Below are 17394 nucleotides of genomic sequence, written 5' to 3' on the forward strand. Positions count from 1 at the left end.
AAAAGATATTTATTTTTCATTGCTATGTCTCCATTATATTTATCACTTACAATGAAAGCAAGTCAGTTAGTTTTTTTTTTTTTTTTCTGTCAAGAACACTTTGCCTTTGACTTGATTGGTCCATACACAAACTCATTTAAACTCCAGTGTTAACTGTGCAAACTTCCAATTCATTCTCACCCCCTCTACTCTTCTCCTTTACCTTGTCATTTACTAACCCCATCTCGTTTGACTTTTCCATCCTCTATAGCGACCTACTGCAGTACCCCTGACTCTCCTCAACATGGTTTTGTGGTCAGTCAAACTGGGGGTCATGTTAACAGCACGGTGCGCTGGGCCTGCGATAGGGGGTACAAGCTAATTGGGAAGGGCACAGCTCTATGCAAGAAGACCAACTATGGCTACTACACTTGGGACGCACCGGTACCCGCCTGTCAAGGTGAGCTCTTTAACAAACAAAAAAAGCAGCATTTATTTCCAACATTATACTTATTCCTGGCTCCTCCATATTATGCTTGAAAGGGACTGCACAAGCTCAGGGTTGAATCTGTTCATTTGGTTCTCAACCAGTGCTGTGCTAGAAAGCAAAGAAGCATCAATCCACCCCATTTTGTCGTAATCGCTACCTCTTCTTCTTACTTGGGCAAAATTGCCATTACCATGCGGAGTCCACTACTGTTTTGTGTCCACTCAACTAATTTGGTCTTTTGTTCCGCACATGTGAATGTTTGGATTTCGATGTGGACGATTGCATCCTTGAGTACAGATACACACTCACGTTGCAGGTAACAGCAGCAGAGTGAATTGGATACTTGTGGATATATAACGTGTCAAATATGACTTGTGAAAAAAAATCTTCTCAACAACTGAGATTGTGACTGAATGCAAATATAGTAAAATTTGTAATGAATAATGGATGAAAATGAATTGAATCCTCAGATAGTGAGCATAAGTAGAGCATCGGTATGCATCCACCATAATGTGAATGGAGCTTATTATGTGCAATAGCTATTGGTTGAGACTGGGGTCATTCCAGCACTATGACTGCATCACTGCAGCTGACCGTTTGTGTTGAGCATGTACTGTATGAGCAAGACTTTAATGTGAGGAAACCACTTTGCTGCTGGGACGTATTCCAACACCATAATAATTGCACACAGCTTGTCCAAAACGCATCAACTCAAACAGCTGCAAAGTATGCTGATATATTTTTGCCAATATTGACCATCTGCATTCTTGTACATGAGAGAAATGAGATTAGTGTCTTACATTTTATTCTTTACAATCCATTCTACATGTATGCTACAGTATGTACCCACCAGCATACGTATAACATATAAAAAGTAGATTTTTTTTTTTTCCTGATTTCAAAGACACTTCCCTCAAAAAAAACTCCAACTTCTTTGATCTTGTAAGGGATTTCATTCGGGACAAATGCAACCCATCCATCCATTTTCCAAGCTACTTATCTCCACACGGGGTGGGAATGCCGGAGCCTATCCCAGCTAACTTTGCACGAAAAGCTGACTACACCCTGAATGAGTCCCTCATCCCCAAATTGGCATGAATAACCCTTTTCAGTCTTGTAATCTGTATGTGTTGAACTGTGAGCAAGCAGTTGATTGATTCTCCCTGGGGTCATGAAAGGCAATGTAGTGGCTGCAGGCCATATTGCCAGATGGACCTTTTGATGTCTCTCACTTTGCAGCCACCATTGCAGCTCCATTTCATTATCTGCTTGTTTGCATAACTCTTCCCATACAGCGTGGCTCAGCAGATGGTGGTTTCCTTGCACTCTTTCCTCTCGTAACATCGTTCTGACCTGGTTCAAAGGATAAACACTTTGAAACCCTAGATTTACATCCTGTTTAAGAACTGTCATCACTGTAGCCTAGATTCAGGGTAGATAGAGGCATAGGCTCATGACTTTGTGGAAGGTCTTATGAGTCATTCGTTCTCAAAACGCTGGAGAGACACTAGTTGAAATATGTTATATACCATATGTAAAACAAAACATAAAAAGAAAATATGATATCACAAAGTGGCAGTGCGGTGTATCGCTGTAGAGCGTTGCCCTCACAGTTCTGAAGACCATGTTTCAAATCCCGGCACTGCCTGTGTAGAGTTTGCATGTTCCACCCGGGGTTGCATGGGTTTTCTTCGGGCACTCTGGTTCCCTCCCACATTCCAAAAACATACAACATTAATTGGACACTCTAAATTGCCCCTAGGTATGATCGTGACTGCGACTGTTGTCTGTCTCCATGTGCCCTGTGATGGGCTGGCAATCAGTTCAGGGTGTACTCCACCTCCTGCCCAAAGATAGCTGGGATTGTCTCTTGCACTCCCGTGACCCTTGTGAGGACAAGTGGCTCAGAGAATGGATGGATCATTGGCTTCACAAAGCATGGTTAGGGAACTGGTTGAGTACTGATTGGATAACTTTTATATGCAATCATCAACCTGGGATGGACTTACTTCTGTGTCATTAAATATGTGCAAAAGGGTAAAAAGGGCACTAAACTAGAACGTTCAAAGGGACTGAAGGAGTTCTGCAAGCGCCGTGGTTTGGGGCATGCAAATATATCCCTCAACACTGCTAAATCTTCCATAAAAATGTACATAAAAGTTAAATTGCATAAGGTACTCAAGCCGCTAGTTTTACTTATGCTGGTTCTATTTGAGTACAGTATGTTAAAATACTGCAAATTAAATTGTTCATAAAGTTGCAAAAGTTCCTCTTACTTTTTCCATACCCTATGAACGATAAAGCCACTATTAAATAATGATGAAAAATACTAGTATTATAATTTGTCATAATAATTAGGGCATATTTATAACCCAGAAAGGTGCTCAGACTTCAGGAATTGCCTTGCATTTATTTCATTTAATAAGTGAAAGCGACACTTGATCGACTTGTTCTAGAGAGAGAATCTTCTCCCCGCATAATCCATCCTGTCTGCGCAATAAAACTTGGTCAACAAATGTCTTCTTGCTTCCTGCAGCTGTTTCCTGTGGCGTGCCTAGTGCGCCGGTGAATGGAGGTGTCCTCGCTGCTGATTATTCCGTTGGCACACGGGTGACCTACTTTTGTAACAGTGGTTACCGGCTGTCCTCCAAAGAGCTAACCACAACAGTCTGCCACCCAGACGGTACCTGGAGCAACCACAACAAGATACCGGGATGCATCCGTGAGTATAAATTCAGCTGGCGGAGGAGGCAAGGAGATACCGATTCGATTGTTTTGAGTCCATTTCACAGAAGTCGTAGATCATCGAGCAATGAGTCTTCAGTACTAAGTAGTAGAACTAGTAAGCTGCAACAGCGTCAGATGTTTAACAATACAAAACATTCAGATGATAAGAATGACGATGAGTATTATTTGTTCACCAAACTCTACAGTTCAGTTGTTTGATGTTTCTACCATGGGTTATGCAGGATAATGTAACATCATTGTAACTGGCTAGTTAATTTAACAACCATGGGGAATTCTACAAATATTTTTGCTGCATCATGTATCATAATTAATTGTATTCTTTGAAATTATATCTTTGTGTTATTTAAAGGTTCATACATTCTTGCATGGAAGTGATGATTGTCTATCATTCAGCAAAATAGCTGTGTGTCCAGCTACACTTAACCACACACACACACACACACACACATTGTCATTATCCTTCCTTGGGGGTATAAGCCACAGTTTTCTAGTTCACTGGTATGACTGATGACAATGGAAACAGTTGCTAACAATTAAAGTGGATACCACTGAAACAAATTGCATGGCTTGGTGGAAATGGATCTGTGGTAGCTAGTGCCGATTAAGTCATCAGCGTGGCTCCAAGTTTGAAAGTCAATGCAAGATTTGATTGACAACATTATTTACCACCTGGACTAGTGTTTATGCTGTATGTGTGCATTACAATGCAGGAGGAAAAAGGCACAGCTGCCTTTGTTTTGATTCTTTTGGTTTTACGGGATACCAGCTCAGAAACAGCTTTGTTAGCTCAAGCACATTTGAATAAATGCAGAAAAGTTTTCATTTACATTCTAAAAAATGAATGACTTGCATTTGCACTACACTGTGTAGTTTCTAAAGTATTTTTATGAGTTCTCCACTGTTTATGAGCAATGACAGAGGAAGTGGGAGCAGATGTCAATCCATTTACCTGGAAATCATTCAAAAATGTCTTCTCTCTTTTTGTATTACTCTGGCTCAGTTATGATGTGCCCCAGTCTTAGCTCCTTCTCTCTGGACCATGGGAGATGGAGTATAGTTAATGGGTCGTCTTATGAATACGGCACCAAAATAATATTCACCTGCAATCCGGGATACTTCCGTGTTGGTCCCTCTCACATCCAGTGCCTGGCAAATGGGGTTTGGAGTTGGAGGAATGAAAGGCCCCGATGCAGAAGTGAGTTTTTGTTGTTGTTGTTGTTGTTGTTGTTTTCTAAAATAAGCAAATGTATTATAATAAGAGGACATGAAAAACTAAGAAAAGAAAAAGTACAACATTTGAGAGAAGTGCACAGCCCCCACACTGCATACTGAGTTTTGTCGAAGAGAATTGATTAGTTTGTAAATTAATTTCCACCTGACTTTAAGTGCTTAGCTTCAGTGTCATACATTTGTTTTATTATGAGCCTGAGTGAATCAACTTGTTATTATACTTAACAGCTCGGTGCCTCACTTTTGTAGTTTTTACCTTCTCCTCCATCTTCTAATTTTTTTATCTCTTGTAGTTGTTTCATGTGGCGACCTGCCCATTCCACCTAATGGAAAGAAAATCGGCACTCAGACTACCTTTGGAGCATCAGCCATTTTCAGCTGCAACCTTGGATACGTTTTAACTGGATCGACTGTCAGAGAGTGTCTCCTGTCCGGACTTTGGAGTGGAATAGACACTCAGTGCCTGGGTAAGTGTTCTGACAAATGTTAAAACCAAAGTCACATTTTGGGGCAAAAGCAGCTGGGGCTTTATAGTCAGCCAAAATGGGCCAGAAACAGCTGGGGAACCAGTGGATGGCTGTTTACTGGCTCACTTGCCAAGCACTTGTGGCTGATGGTTGTAAACAATTGGGAAATATGTCCAATTTGCTCTGGTTCTGGTTAGCATGTGGGAAATCAACATGGTCACCTCATATGTTTGCTCAGCACAGTGACACAACTTTTAAAGAAACATGCCCTTCAAATGTGTGATCATTTTTATTTGTTATAAACCAGTGATGGAAGATTGAATTTATTATTAATTTTTATTTTAACCTTAAAGGTATGGTACAGATGAATTATGCCTGGAATTACACATGAAGCTCAGGTTAAAATTGAGTTCATTAATTGGAATCTGCCTTTCAGTTAGGAATGCAACTATTTAATTTTCCTTGTAACTTGGAAAATTAGCTTATTCATGAAAGTAAATGATGGCTAGCGCCTCTGCCTCACAGTTCTGAGGACCAGGGTTCAAATCCTGGCCCCACCTGTGTGGAGTTTGCATGTTCTTCTCTTGCCTGTGTGGGTTTCTTTAGGGCACTCTGGTGTCCTCCCATTTCCCCTAAACATGCACGGTAGCTCAATTGACGACTCTAAATTTCCCATCGGTGTGAAGATTATTACAAATTGTTGTTTATGTCTGCCCCGTGATTGGTTGGCAACCAATTCGAGTCTACCCCACCTCCTGCCCCAAAATGTCTGGGATCAGCTCCAGAACTCCCACGACCCTTGTGAGGATAAGTTGCACAAAAAATGGATGGAGAGAGTAATGGATAGTGCTCTGACCATTTTACAAGTTCCTTACCTTCCTCCTACAACCCGTGGCTGGCTGTTTTTTTGTTTTTTTTTTGGTAACCCAAAAATTCTCATGCTGTCAAGTTTGTCTTTTTTGACAAGGGACAGTAACTGATGGGTTCATCATCAAACTCACTCGCTTCGCCGCTTCTCACAGTATTGTGAATTTCACTACTGTTCGAGGCAAGACGTGGCAGGCTGCAATGATTGACTCCTGCAGCAGCAAATCATATTGCAACAGGGCGTGCCCTGTTTAGAATTCAAGTGGGCTTCATCATAAAATGTGGCCAACACTTGGCTTACCTATTCTTTCTTTGATGACTCAAGGGGAAAAAAAACAGTTCATACCAGTGAGGGATTTTTTTTTTTTTTTTGGGCAGCTTTTCTTTCTGCTGAATGGGCCAAAAAAGAATATTAACTGACTTTGAAAAGTCCAAAATTATCAAAGTTTTCTCATAAGCTGTAATACTCTTGACATTTCCAATGTTTTGTTGTGAATAGTCAGTAAAGTTGTGAGAAATGTGGTGGGAGAAAAAGACGGCATATAACAACCAAGTATTTGAGAAGACTCAAGAGTGGAGGTTCAAGGAACCCATTATCTGCAAGTTCTGTCATTTTTCAAATTTGCAACCTACCTTGAATACCTTTAAGTACAAGATGTTCAGTGTTCAGAAACGTGGCCAATTTAAGAAAACCTCAAAAAAGATTGCCAATGAAGAAGACCCAAAAGCTGGAGTGTCTAGACTGGTCCAAGAAATAGTTGAAAATAGATTTCTCAAGGAGGGGCAGCCGGGCAGTCCCCCATCCTAATTGGATTGGAGTCCCACTTCTGACAGCAAGTGTTTTGACACCATAAATAAGGAAAAAAATCATTTCATTGTTTTTTTTTTTTTTTTCCAAAAAGAAAGGTTTTTGCAAAGAGATTAAAAGATACTTGTCTTACGAATTGTCTCCCCTTACTTAATTTCAGATATTAAAAATTCCTTTGTTATAACAAAGTGAGAAAGAAAAAACAATTATCTAAGCCCAGCTGTACCAAGTATTACACACATGGAGACAGTAGAACTACATAACAATAAAGCATCTAGGGACAAGTGTTATGAACAGCATGACCAGGAGAACTAGAAGACACAACAAAACAAAGTTGATGGTAGAATAAATAGAACTGCTATTTAATATATATGTAAAACACATTTTCCACCACAAAAAGAAAAGAGAACGACTGTTGACGGACCAGATGGATGGGCCTGTGGCTGGATCACTAATGAGCACAGAGCTCCACTTGGACTAAGATGTGGAGGTGGGATACTGGAATGAACTGGTATAACTAAAAATGAGCTATTTGGGCCTTTTTTTGTTTGTTTTTTTGCTTGAGGATGGTCTCAAAATCTACTTCCAAATATTCTGTCGGTTTTTAGAAGACACTTCAGGTAGTATCCAAGGAAGACGTTTGCAGACGTCAGAAAGACAATGATTTTTATGTAGCACAATGCTCCATCACATGCATCTAAGTACTCCTCTGTGTGGCTGGCCAATAAAGGCTTGAACGATGAAAGAGTGATGAAATGGCTTCCTTCCTCACCTGACATGAACCCAAATGAAAAGTTTTGGGCAGTTGTTAAAAGGGAGATACTCAGTCAAGAAAAACAGTACAAATCTCAGGGCAATGTTTGGGAGGCTGAGGTTTCTGCTGCACAAAAACCTGATTGGCTATAAATCAAGAAACTGACAGAATCCATGGATGGAAGGTTTACCTCTGTTATTGGAAAAAAAAAAGGTGGCTGTATTAGTCAATTTTTTTATATGTATCAGTTTCTATCAATTGTGATTGGAAAGTTTTCTTTTGTTTCTTTATAATTCTCACTCATAAAGAAAAAATAAAAGAGTCTGTTTTTCGTTTATTTGCGTAATAATTCTTCTCACTGATAGTTGCCGAATTATTGTCCATGTATTTATATCCTCCTAAGTGAAGTTTAAATGTCCCCTTTACTCTTAAACATACTTTGAGGTTTATAAACAGTTTGGATTAACCTAAAGCACTGTGGTCGGTGATTAATGAAAATAATCTTCAAAAATGAGACTTGTCATATCATTTGGAACATGGTGTATTTGTTTTGATTTTTTCCAAAATATACATATTTTTCATTTCTTCTTCCTTCAGCTGGTCACTGTGGCACTCCTGAGAAGATCGTGAATGGACAGGTGATTGGGGAGAACTTTGGTTACAGAGACACTGTGGTTTACCAGTGCAACTCTGGATTTAGGCTCATTGGCTCCTCCGTCCGGATCTGCCAGCAGGACCACAAGTGGTCTGGACAACTCCCAGTGTGTATCTGTAAGTACCTGTACTTAGTCTTTCTGTCAATCCAGTGGTCTAGTCTATCTTAATTAATAACGTGATTTTGGTTATAGTTTTCTTTATTAGTGCCAGTGTTAAGAGAATAAAAAGTGACACTTACCTATTCCATTTGTTTGAAGAAATTAGATATTTGGGTTAATTTGTTCCACGACCCTTGTGACGATAATCGGCTCAGAAAATAGATGGATGAATGGATGGATGAGTTATTTTGAAGCATGGTCGCTGACTGGTTAACTCTTCGGTCCATGTAAGTAAATGATGGCACAGTAGATGACTGGTTAGAGTGTCTGCCTCACTATTCTAAGGACCCAGGTTAAAATCATGCCTCCTCCATGTTGAATTTGCATGTTCTCCCCATGCTTGCATGTTTTGCTTTGTTTTTTTCTGAGGTGCTCCTACATGCATGTCGGTTAATTGAAAACTCTGTGCCCATAACTGTGAATGTGTGTGAAAATAGTGATTTATCTAGTGAGGATTGGCTGGTGACTATTTCGGAGTGCACCCTGCCTCTTGCCTGGAGATAGATGGGATGGGCTCCAGCACACCATAGTGAGAATAAGCAGTATAGAAATTTGATGTATTTTGATAAGTACCACCTGTCCAATGATACAATATCTAACAAAATCAAGTGAAACTGATGTTGTTGCGTAGAGAAATGTGGGAACTACCTTTGCATTCCCTCTATTTTTATTTCATTATTATTATTATTATTTGACTGGGTATTACATATGCCAGTGTCATCCCCATAATATGATTCTAAGCTATTGACAAACCGAACAACAGTTTTTACTTCGCCACATAAACGCATAAAATAATGATCTTTAATTCATCTGCTGTGCTGTGGAGGTAATTTTTTTGGTAACGGCATTCTTTTATGATGGGTGTCAATGAACACCTCTCCTCCATTGCATTTTATAAATTCCTCTCTCTCCACCATGCCTCTTCTTGCTTTTCTCTTCTCTTCCTCCACCTTCCTTTCCTGTCCCTGGATGCTATTTGTCAATATCAGCTGTCACGTGCGGCCACCCCGGCAGCCCCATCTACGGCCGCACTATAGGTGATGGCTATAACTACAACGACGTGGTGCGCTTCTCCTGTAATAAAGGCTACACCCTGGAGGGGCCTTCTTCAGCCCAGTGCCAGGCTAACCGCCAGTGGAGCCAGCAGCCTGCAACATGTAGAGGTGAGACTTAAAACATGGGCACATGATTAATAGTTTGGTTTTGCTACAGTTCTTGTGTAAAAGTGCAACTGCGGGAGGTAGATACCCTACCAATACTGTTTAGGAATGAGGATAAATTTGTACTGTAAATGAGTATACAGTAATAATGAGATTGAATTTATTCCCTTTAGTACTGAATAACAGTAGGGTCCTCATCAGCTACATCTGCAAAATTTACAATTACCTCCGGCCAGAACGAGAGTCTGAATCATGACTCCAGTATTTTCATGAAACGTATATACTGTACTTTCAAGTGTGATGATTTTGGTGCAGATAAAACAAATATGGATATCTGAGGTTATTTTCTCTCGCTGTCTCTCTCAGTGCCTGTTCTAGGTGGACCCGTCGACACCCGTACCATAGAATCCAAATTCTAGAATTTAAATTTATGTACAGTATTCAGGTAGACTTAATTATGCCGCTTGATAGTTGCGGGGCACAGAGCCACCTGATTCTTTTCTCCAGCAGCTTTCCATTGGAGAAGAGACCGTTGGTCTTGTTTATGGGTGTTTTTTTTTTTTTTTTTTTAAGTGTAGATCATACCTGCTTTCCTCTGTACTGTTGTTCAAAACAATTTACCTTAGTGAGTTTAGTGGACAGATGTAAGAAAAAGTTTTTTAAAAAGTTGGAATGAGTATAAAGAGGCCATAAAGACAGACTTAACTGTAGTAAACAAAATATTAAAATCATATTCATCTGTCATTACGCCTTCCTTTGTCAAAATATGTCTTTTAGTAGCTATAATTACTCACAGTAAGCCAACTCTGCAGAGCATTTGCATTACTGATGCGATTTGATGAAGCGCTGAACTTAATTTCACCCTCATTGTATTTCAGTGGTCGGAAAAACCTTGTCAGCAGTGTCATTTTGAAGATTTAGCTTCTCTGAAAGTGGATGCTTGCAAATGTCTGGCAATTGATGCTTTCAGTGCTTTGTTTTCAGGAAAAAGTGTCTGGTGTTCCAGTTACTGACTGCGCTTAATATAGCCTAGACTCGGTCGAAAATAATTTTCTTCAGGTCGTGTCAATTCTATTTTAATTTTGCTCACACCTACATACTTGCATGTGGCCTTTATTCAAATTAGGCTTCTAAAAGGGAGTCAGGGCAATTTTACAAAGATTTTGTGATGTTGTTTAGTGGGGGTTTTATGCTCATATTGAAATAAAATGGCAGTACTAGAAGTAGTCAAGGCAACACACCAAAGTAATATATCATTTCATTAAAGTTACAAGATTGAGATGTTTTCCTCATGCTGAACATTGTATGATTTAATATATTTTTTTTTTCACTACAATCTTATAAAGCAATGGTTTTGTGTGGGATATATACTAAAGCTATTCTTGGCCTTTGCTTGTACAAACACACTTCCAATGAATTTGGGACATTGTTAAACATAAAAACAGAATGCAATGACTTGTAAATCATGTTCATCCTATATTTAATTGAACACACTACAAAGACATTTTCACTGTTCAGCAGTCTGGGGTCTCCATTTTCATATTTTATGCTTCATAATGTTCCACACATTTTCAACGGTTATACAGGTCTGGACTTCAGGCAGGCCAGCCTCGTAGTTGCACTCTTTTACAACAAAGCCCCACTGTTGTAACATGTGCAGAATATAGTTTGGCATTGTCTTGCTGAAATAAGCAGGGGCATCAATGAAAAAGACGTTGCTTGGATGGCAGCATATGTTTCTCCAAAACCTGTATTTTCATTTCTGCATTAATAGTGGCTTCACATATGTGTAAGTTACCTTTGCCATTGGCACTAACACAGCCCCATACCATCACAGATGCTGTTTTTTTTTTTACTTTGCATCCGTAACATTACAGATTGTTCTTTTCCTCTGTGGCCCCAATGTCTGTAATTTAGTGTAGTGTAGTGCTGAACTGTATTTACTGACATTGGTTTTCTGAGCCCAAGTGGTATTATCCCATTACCCACATTGTCGGTTTTGATGCAATGCTACTTGAGGCATCAGGCATTCAATGTTGGTTTTCCATCTTGCCGTTTACATGCAGCGATTTCTCCACATTTTGATGATATTATGGATTGTAGATGATGAAATCCCTAAATTGTACATTGAGAAACATTGTTAGATTATTTTCTCACGCGCTTGTTCACAAAGAGGTGAACCTCGCCCCCATCTTGGCTTGTGAATGACTCAACAATTCAGGAAAGATCCTTTTCTACCCAATCATGAAACCCACCTGTTCCCAATGAGCCTGTCCACCTGTGGGGTGTTCCAAACAGGTATTTGATGAGCATTCCTCAACTTTCCCTTTACCAGCTTTTTTGGTGTGTGTTGCCACAAAATTCTAAGTTAATGATTAATTGCAAATGTTTTATCAGTTTGAACAATAAATATCTTGTCTTTGCAGTTGATTCAATTAAATATACATTTAACCTGATTTTCATATCATTGTATTCTGTTTTTATTTAACACAACGTCCCAACTTTATTAGAATTGTGTTTGTATTTTGCTTTGGTTTACCTTGTTGTCTACTGCCTCATCCCCAGATAGGCAAATGAGAATGTGTTCTTAATTGCCTGGCCTGAATAAATAAAGTTTAAATAAATGGAAAAAAAATAACCTACACCACCTTTTTATTTTGATTTTCCATACAGTGGTGAACTGCACAGATCCCGGCATTCCCGCCAATTCAATCCGTGAAAGCAAGATTGAGCATGGCAACTTTACATTTGGCAGTGTGGTGTTCTATGACTGTAACCCTGGCTATTACCTATTCGGCTCCTCCGTACTCACCTGCCAACCGGCTGGTCACTGGGACAAACCTCTGCCAGAATGCATTGGTACTGTTGTTATTTCATCATGCTTACTTAAAACAAAACTGTGAATACAATGAATGAATGTGTGACATTTGCATGGGTATGGCAGGCAGTAATACAGTGTGCAGTCTCTCACTCTCTCTCTCTCTCTTTCTCTCTCTCTCTCTGTCTGTCAGTCCTTTCGTCTGTTCTATGTACTGTAGTCTTTTGGCGTCTCTCACTTTTCTTTCCTGTTCTCTATTTATGTGAAAAGTACGCATAAATGGTTCAACTCTGGAGTGTTTTCTGAAACTTTGCACCTCTTGTATCAAATCAATAGTTTGTGTCATAGAATGTTTTTTTTTTAAAGCAGCATTGGTATCTAATCAATAGATTGTGTTATGGAGTAATTGTTCAAACAACAGCAAATATCTGAGAATAAACCACTCTAGTTCAAACAACAGATGAGCTGCTGTGTATAAGATTCTAATGTTCCTCTCAGACACCAAGCTCATTATGTGTGCACAGTGCTTAAAGCAATGACTTCACATCTCCGTCCACAACAGAAAATGTATTTTATTAAACCAAATGCAAGCGATATACAGTAGTGTTGGCAACTGGAGATAGTTATGGAGATCATTTGGCTTTGTTGGAAACTAATTGCATTTGAGTGAGTATGCTATTTAATCAAGACAAAACCCAGAAAAACTAGAAGTGCATGGCCAAAGACATGCACAATATATATCTTATCAGCATGTTTTATTTATTTATTTATTTATTTATTTCTCTTTTATTTTTATTTTTATTTTACTGTTTGACCCCAAGTATAGATTTTAAAAGACAAAATACAAACATTTTCATAGTAAAACTGTGACCACTTTTCTGAAAACACCAAAAAAAAAAAAATCCTACCAGTGGAAATGCCACTGAGGAGCTTTCCATGCACCCCAATGGGACCGAATAAAGAAGCAGTCTGAGAAATGTTATTTAATAACAACAATCTGATGAGTGTTTAAGAAGCATGAAATAGTGTCCCCAACATACAGTGGCTGTTTGGATGGTTATTTTGTGAAGGGCACTGAGCCATGTAATACCAGTTCCTTCATTCATTTGTTCTTTCATTGATATTGCTATTTTTGACTGCTCACTCTCTGTCATGTAGAGGTGGAGTGTGGCCACCCAGGTAACCCTCCTCACGGAGTGATGATTGGAGAGAAGTTCACCTTTGGCTCCATAGTGCGATATTCCTGCTCTGGAGACCGCCAACTCATAGGAGACTCATCACTCACGTGTCAGCTTAATGGCCATTGGAGTGGCCCATTGCCCCACTGCTCAGGTACACACATGTACACACGCTTACGCGCACACACACGCATACAAAGTATTCCAACAATATTCCATAAGCACACATTAACAAGACGGATTCATCTTTTTCACCACCTTTCCATTCCATTTTCCTCTAGCCTTGACATGAATGCTATCATAAACAATCACCATCCTGCCAGCATGTCATACATTTTTGTTGAAATATACATGTGCACAATGTATATACTTGGCCTGGATTCTTCCATAACTAACTTTCATGACCTTGAAAAGCCCTGAGTTTGTTTTGAAGCCATCTCTTTCCCAAACAATGCCTCTGCTGCTGTGTCTCGTCCGAAAGAATTTTCATAAAGACTACACTCTTTGTCATTTCATCCCAACAAAAATTGTTCATATATCATGCAGGTAAAACAGATTAAGCAGAACAGTCTGGAAAAACAACCATCTGCTATTTTACATTTTTTTAGCATAAACTTAATACAGCTCTGCTAATTATATTACATACCATACTCATTGTATCTCAAAGTCATGTTTTCATTCTTTTTTCATATGAAGAAAAATGTCTATGCCTTTTAGATTGCAACTTTACAATAGTTACATTTGTCTATATTGGTAGACCAGGACATACATCTTGTTTTACAGACGCTACCGTTACGCTACTGGTCAGTTGTTTGCAGTGTTTTTTTTTATTTTAGTATTTTTGTATTTCAAATGTACACAGCTCCCTTTGCAGGCCTAGCTTTATACGCCGTCCTAGACAACGTGAGTTGTGTCAGACCGTAGTGGAACGCAACACAGCACATGCCATCAAGCCTGTAGACTGTAAAACATTACGCCAGGACATGCCGAGATTCAAGGCAACAAAAAGGCTAGCGTAAACCCTAGCTTGCCATAGAAACTGGAACAAAATGTGACAAAAAGTGGCAAAATGTGCAAAACCAAACAGGGAAGAGGATGATGGAGAAATACAATGATGACATGCCCAGATTTTCTCATGGGCTATTATAAACTCTCAGTTTTGTTGCGGTCAATTTTTTATGGGCGGATAGGTTTTTCATGCGCACAATGACTGTCTTGGCAAATTTTTGGGCAGTTTAAAAGGCTAACCTGGCAATCATGGCCTGTCACGTTTGACCATCCCTTGGCTGCATGTTGCACACCACATCCGTCTCGTCCACGTCCGTCTCATTTTGTCCACGGTGGTTGATTGCTGTGGCCAGAAGGAAAATAATTTGAACGTAGAATTAGCTTAAAACAATTTCTCACCTATCCTATGTGTGATCAAAAATATAAATATATGATGGGGAAATAATTAATTAGCTTTATTTTCTCATGGTCAAAAAGTCTCTATTATGGTTGTTTAGTGATTATGGTAATAGCCAAAATATTAGCCAAAGATAGGTCAAAAATTGTATTAAAATGTGAATCTCATTGAGGGAAATTAATTTGGAAATGTTTCTAAGCATAGCAATGAGACATTTACTGTAATGTTTGGTCTGTTGAGCTCCATCAGACATATGAGCAACACACACTGAATAAAGCTGTACCCAATGCCCAAATACAAGGAGAAATAAAATGCCAACCTTATTATTGGAAATTAACACAATTAAAAACAGCATAAATTAACACAGACATCAAAATACTGAATATTAGTACCAACAACGAAAATATGGTTGAAAATCTCAAGCACGCTACATCCCGAGCATGCGATTGAATGGTACTGAACTTCTTCATGAGAGGGTTAACTTTCAGCAAATAGATTTGCTGCAATCCAAAAGTGCTGCGACATTGCAGATGTTGTATGACATGATCTTACCCAGCAAAAATTCCGTTTCTGGGTATGAAGTGAAATTCAGCCAGCCGCTGGCAAATGTGTGGAAAAAGCCATCCCTTGAGAGTCTCTGTTGGCCAAAATGCATGAGTCCAGGAAATTATTGCCATATCATTCCCAATTGCCTCTCATGTAACCACAATTTCCATCTTATATTTAGCCGATTCCTCTTTTTGGAATTATAATATGGCTACAGTGAGCAGGGCAATCAGATTTGTTTTTTGTTGACATCTTCTGGACATGTTTTTGTGTACTTCAGTAGAAAAAGAATACAGTACAGTACATGTGAAACCAAAAATATTATAATTGTTAGTATTTATAAAAACATCCAGGGATGAAGTTTTTTCATGGCAGCGAGTAAATGGATGTGAGGCAGGGAGTTGCCGACTGTAATTAGCTCACAGTTGCTCAGCTCAGTTGGGTCTGGTCGCATCAGTTGATGCACAGCAGCCCTTAAGGGTAATCACATTTGTTTACCCGTCCTGTTCACTGAATCCACCCTAATACTTGACTTTTATTGTGGTCTCTCTTAGGTCATACTTGGATTTTTCATTTCTTTCATCTTTCAAACACTGCAGGTCGAATTAACTAACGCCTAATAGGTCATCTTTGGTTAGATCTGACCGTAGCACTTTCTCCCAAGCCTTCTTCACTTGGCCATTTAGGTTTTCACCACAAAACTGAAAGCGGGCCTTGAAGTGATTCTGACAATAGGTGTGCTTTATTCCCATGGCAAGTTGATGTCACGGGCATTTGTGATTGGTTCATTGTGCTTAGCTGTGCATAACCAGCATGTGGGAGACATAATTGTGATTGACTTGTAGGGATAAAATGCTCATTTCATTCAACTATAATGTACAATATTTTACAATTAGTCTTTTTATGTATTTTAACATATACTCCATTTATTATGATAATTGGGGAACAACTTTAAAATTGGTGATTGATAATTTCTAAGTAAGTGAGCAAACGTACAAATTTAGCATGGGATCAAATCATGATTTTCTTCACTTTAATAAAAATAAATCACATTTGACATTTGTAGGTGGTGACCTGGAGGCTAAGGGTTAGTACTTTAGTTACTTTACTGCTGCTTTGCATTGTCTGCACATTTTTACAAATACTACATACAATATAATCTAAACTCTCTGCCTGGGGAGTGAGCGGGAAAGGTTAGAATATGTAATAGACTGTCACCACAGTGGTGAGCCAGTTATGGCCCAAAAGGACATTTGGATAATGCCTGTGTGTAAAGTTCAGACAAATTACAGCATAGGATTGTTAACAACTGACTGGGCACATTTACTGGCCCCAAACTGTTCCCCTGTGGAGCTCCTACAGAATTTTTGAAAATGTACCTTTGTGTCAAAATAATGGGCCATTTCTGTCCGGCGAGTCCCAATGGACCAAAAGCGTTTCAGCATTTCCCACTTTACACCAGAAGCACTAGCGGGCTACTTGATGTGTCTGCAGAAGGCAAAAAGTGGAAAATAACGTAGAAAACTAACACTTACACCTCAATGACCTCACCGTGGAAAAGCAAATGTTGTTTCCTGCATCAAATAAATAAATAAATAGAAGGACATCATCTTTGACTTCATCTGAAAGCAAGCCAGAGGGGAAAACATGTTTTTGGATGCTCCCCTTGTTCCTCCTGTGCTCTTCCCTCTTATTTAATCGGATTCTCTTTCTCTTGAACGGTCACTTGTTTTCTTGTTCTCACCGACCCAGAAATAATAATAATAAACAGACCTGTTGGCCAGCGTTTTCACTTCACTTCACTTGGAAGTGTGAATCCTGCATTTAATGTCAATGTTTTGTGTGTCTCAGTCATTCAAAGGTATCGGCACAGGGGAAGTTGATCAGCCTGCGTGGAAACGGGAAGAACATTTACGATCTATCTACTTTAATCTACTTGAGAGTGTTTGCATTTATTCTTTGTTCTTTACTTACTAAGGATAAATCGAGAAGTATTTCAATAATTTATCTTGTGCATGTGTGCTTGCGTGCGTGCGTGTGTGTGTGTGCAGTATATTAGATTTTCTCTTTGCCTCGCCTTCATTATTTCACTGCCAGTCCTCTAATTGAATTTAACAGCCACTAATGGC

General features: G+C 39.2%; 1 protein-coding gene across 4 annotated transcripts in view; it reads left to right on the forward strand.

Annotated features, from left to right (window-relative positions):
• LOC133500874 (CUB and sushi domain-containing protein 3-like) overlaps nucleotides 1-17394 on the forward strand; it is a 299335-nt gene that overhangs the window by 209193 nt on the left and 72748 nt on the right. For all 4 annotated transcript variants that reach the window (XM_061820098.1, XM_061820099.1, XM_061820100.1 and 1 more), the window contains 8 exons: nucleotides 251-439; nucleotides 3006-3191; nucleotides 4218-4412; nucleotides 4741-4914; nucleotides 7941-8114; nucleotides 9148-9321; nucleotides 11992-12177; nucleotides 13295-13468. In XM_061820098.1, coding sequence (XP_061676082.1) covers nucleotides 251-439; nucleotides 3006-3191; nucleotides 4218-4412; nucleotides 4741-4914; nucleotides 7941-8114; nucleotides 9148-9321; nucleotides 11992-12177; nucleotides 13295-13468 — 1452 coding nt within the window. The remainder of the gene's footprint in view (nucleotides 1-250; nucleotides 440-3005; nucleotides 3192-4217; nucleotides 4413-4740; nucleotides 4915-7940; nucleotides 8115-9147; nucleotides 9322-11991; nucleotides 12178-13294; nucleotides 13469-17394) is intronic.

Source organism: Syngnathoides biaculeatus, chromosome 5, assembly GCF_019802595.1.
Source record: "Syngnathoides biaculeatus isolate LvHL_M chromosome 5, ASM1980259v1, whole genome shotgun sequence".
Classification (NCBI taxonomy): Eukaryota; Metazoa; Chordata; class Actinopteri; order Syngnathiformes; family Syngnathidae; genus Syngnathoides; species Syngnathoides biaculeatus.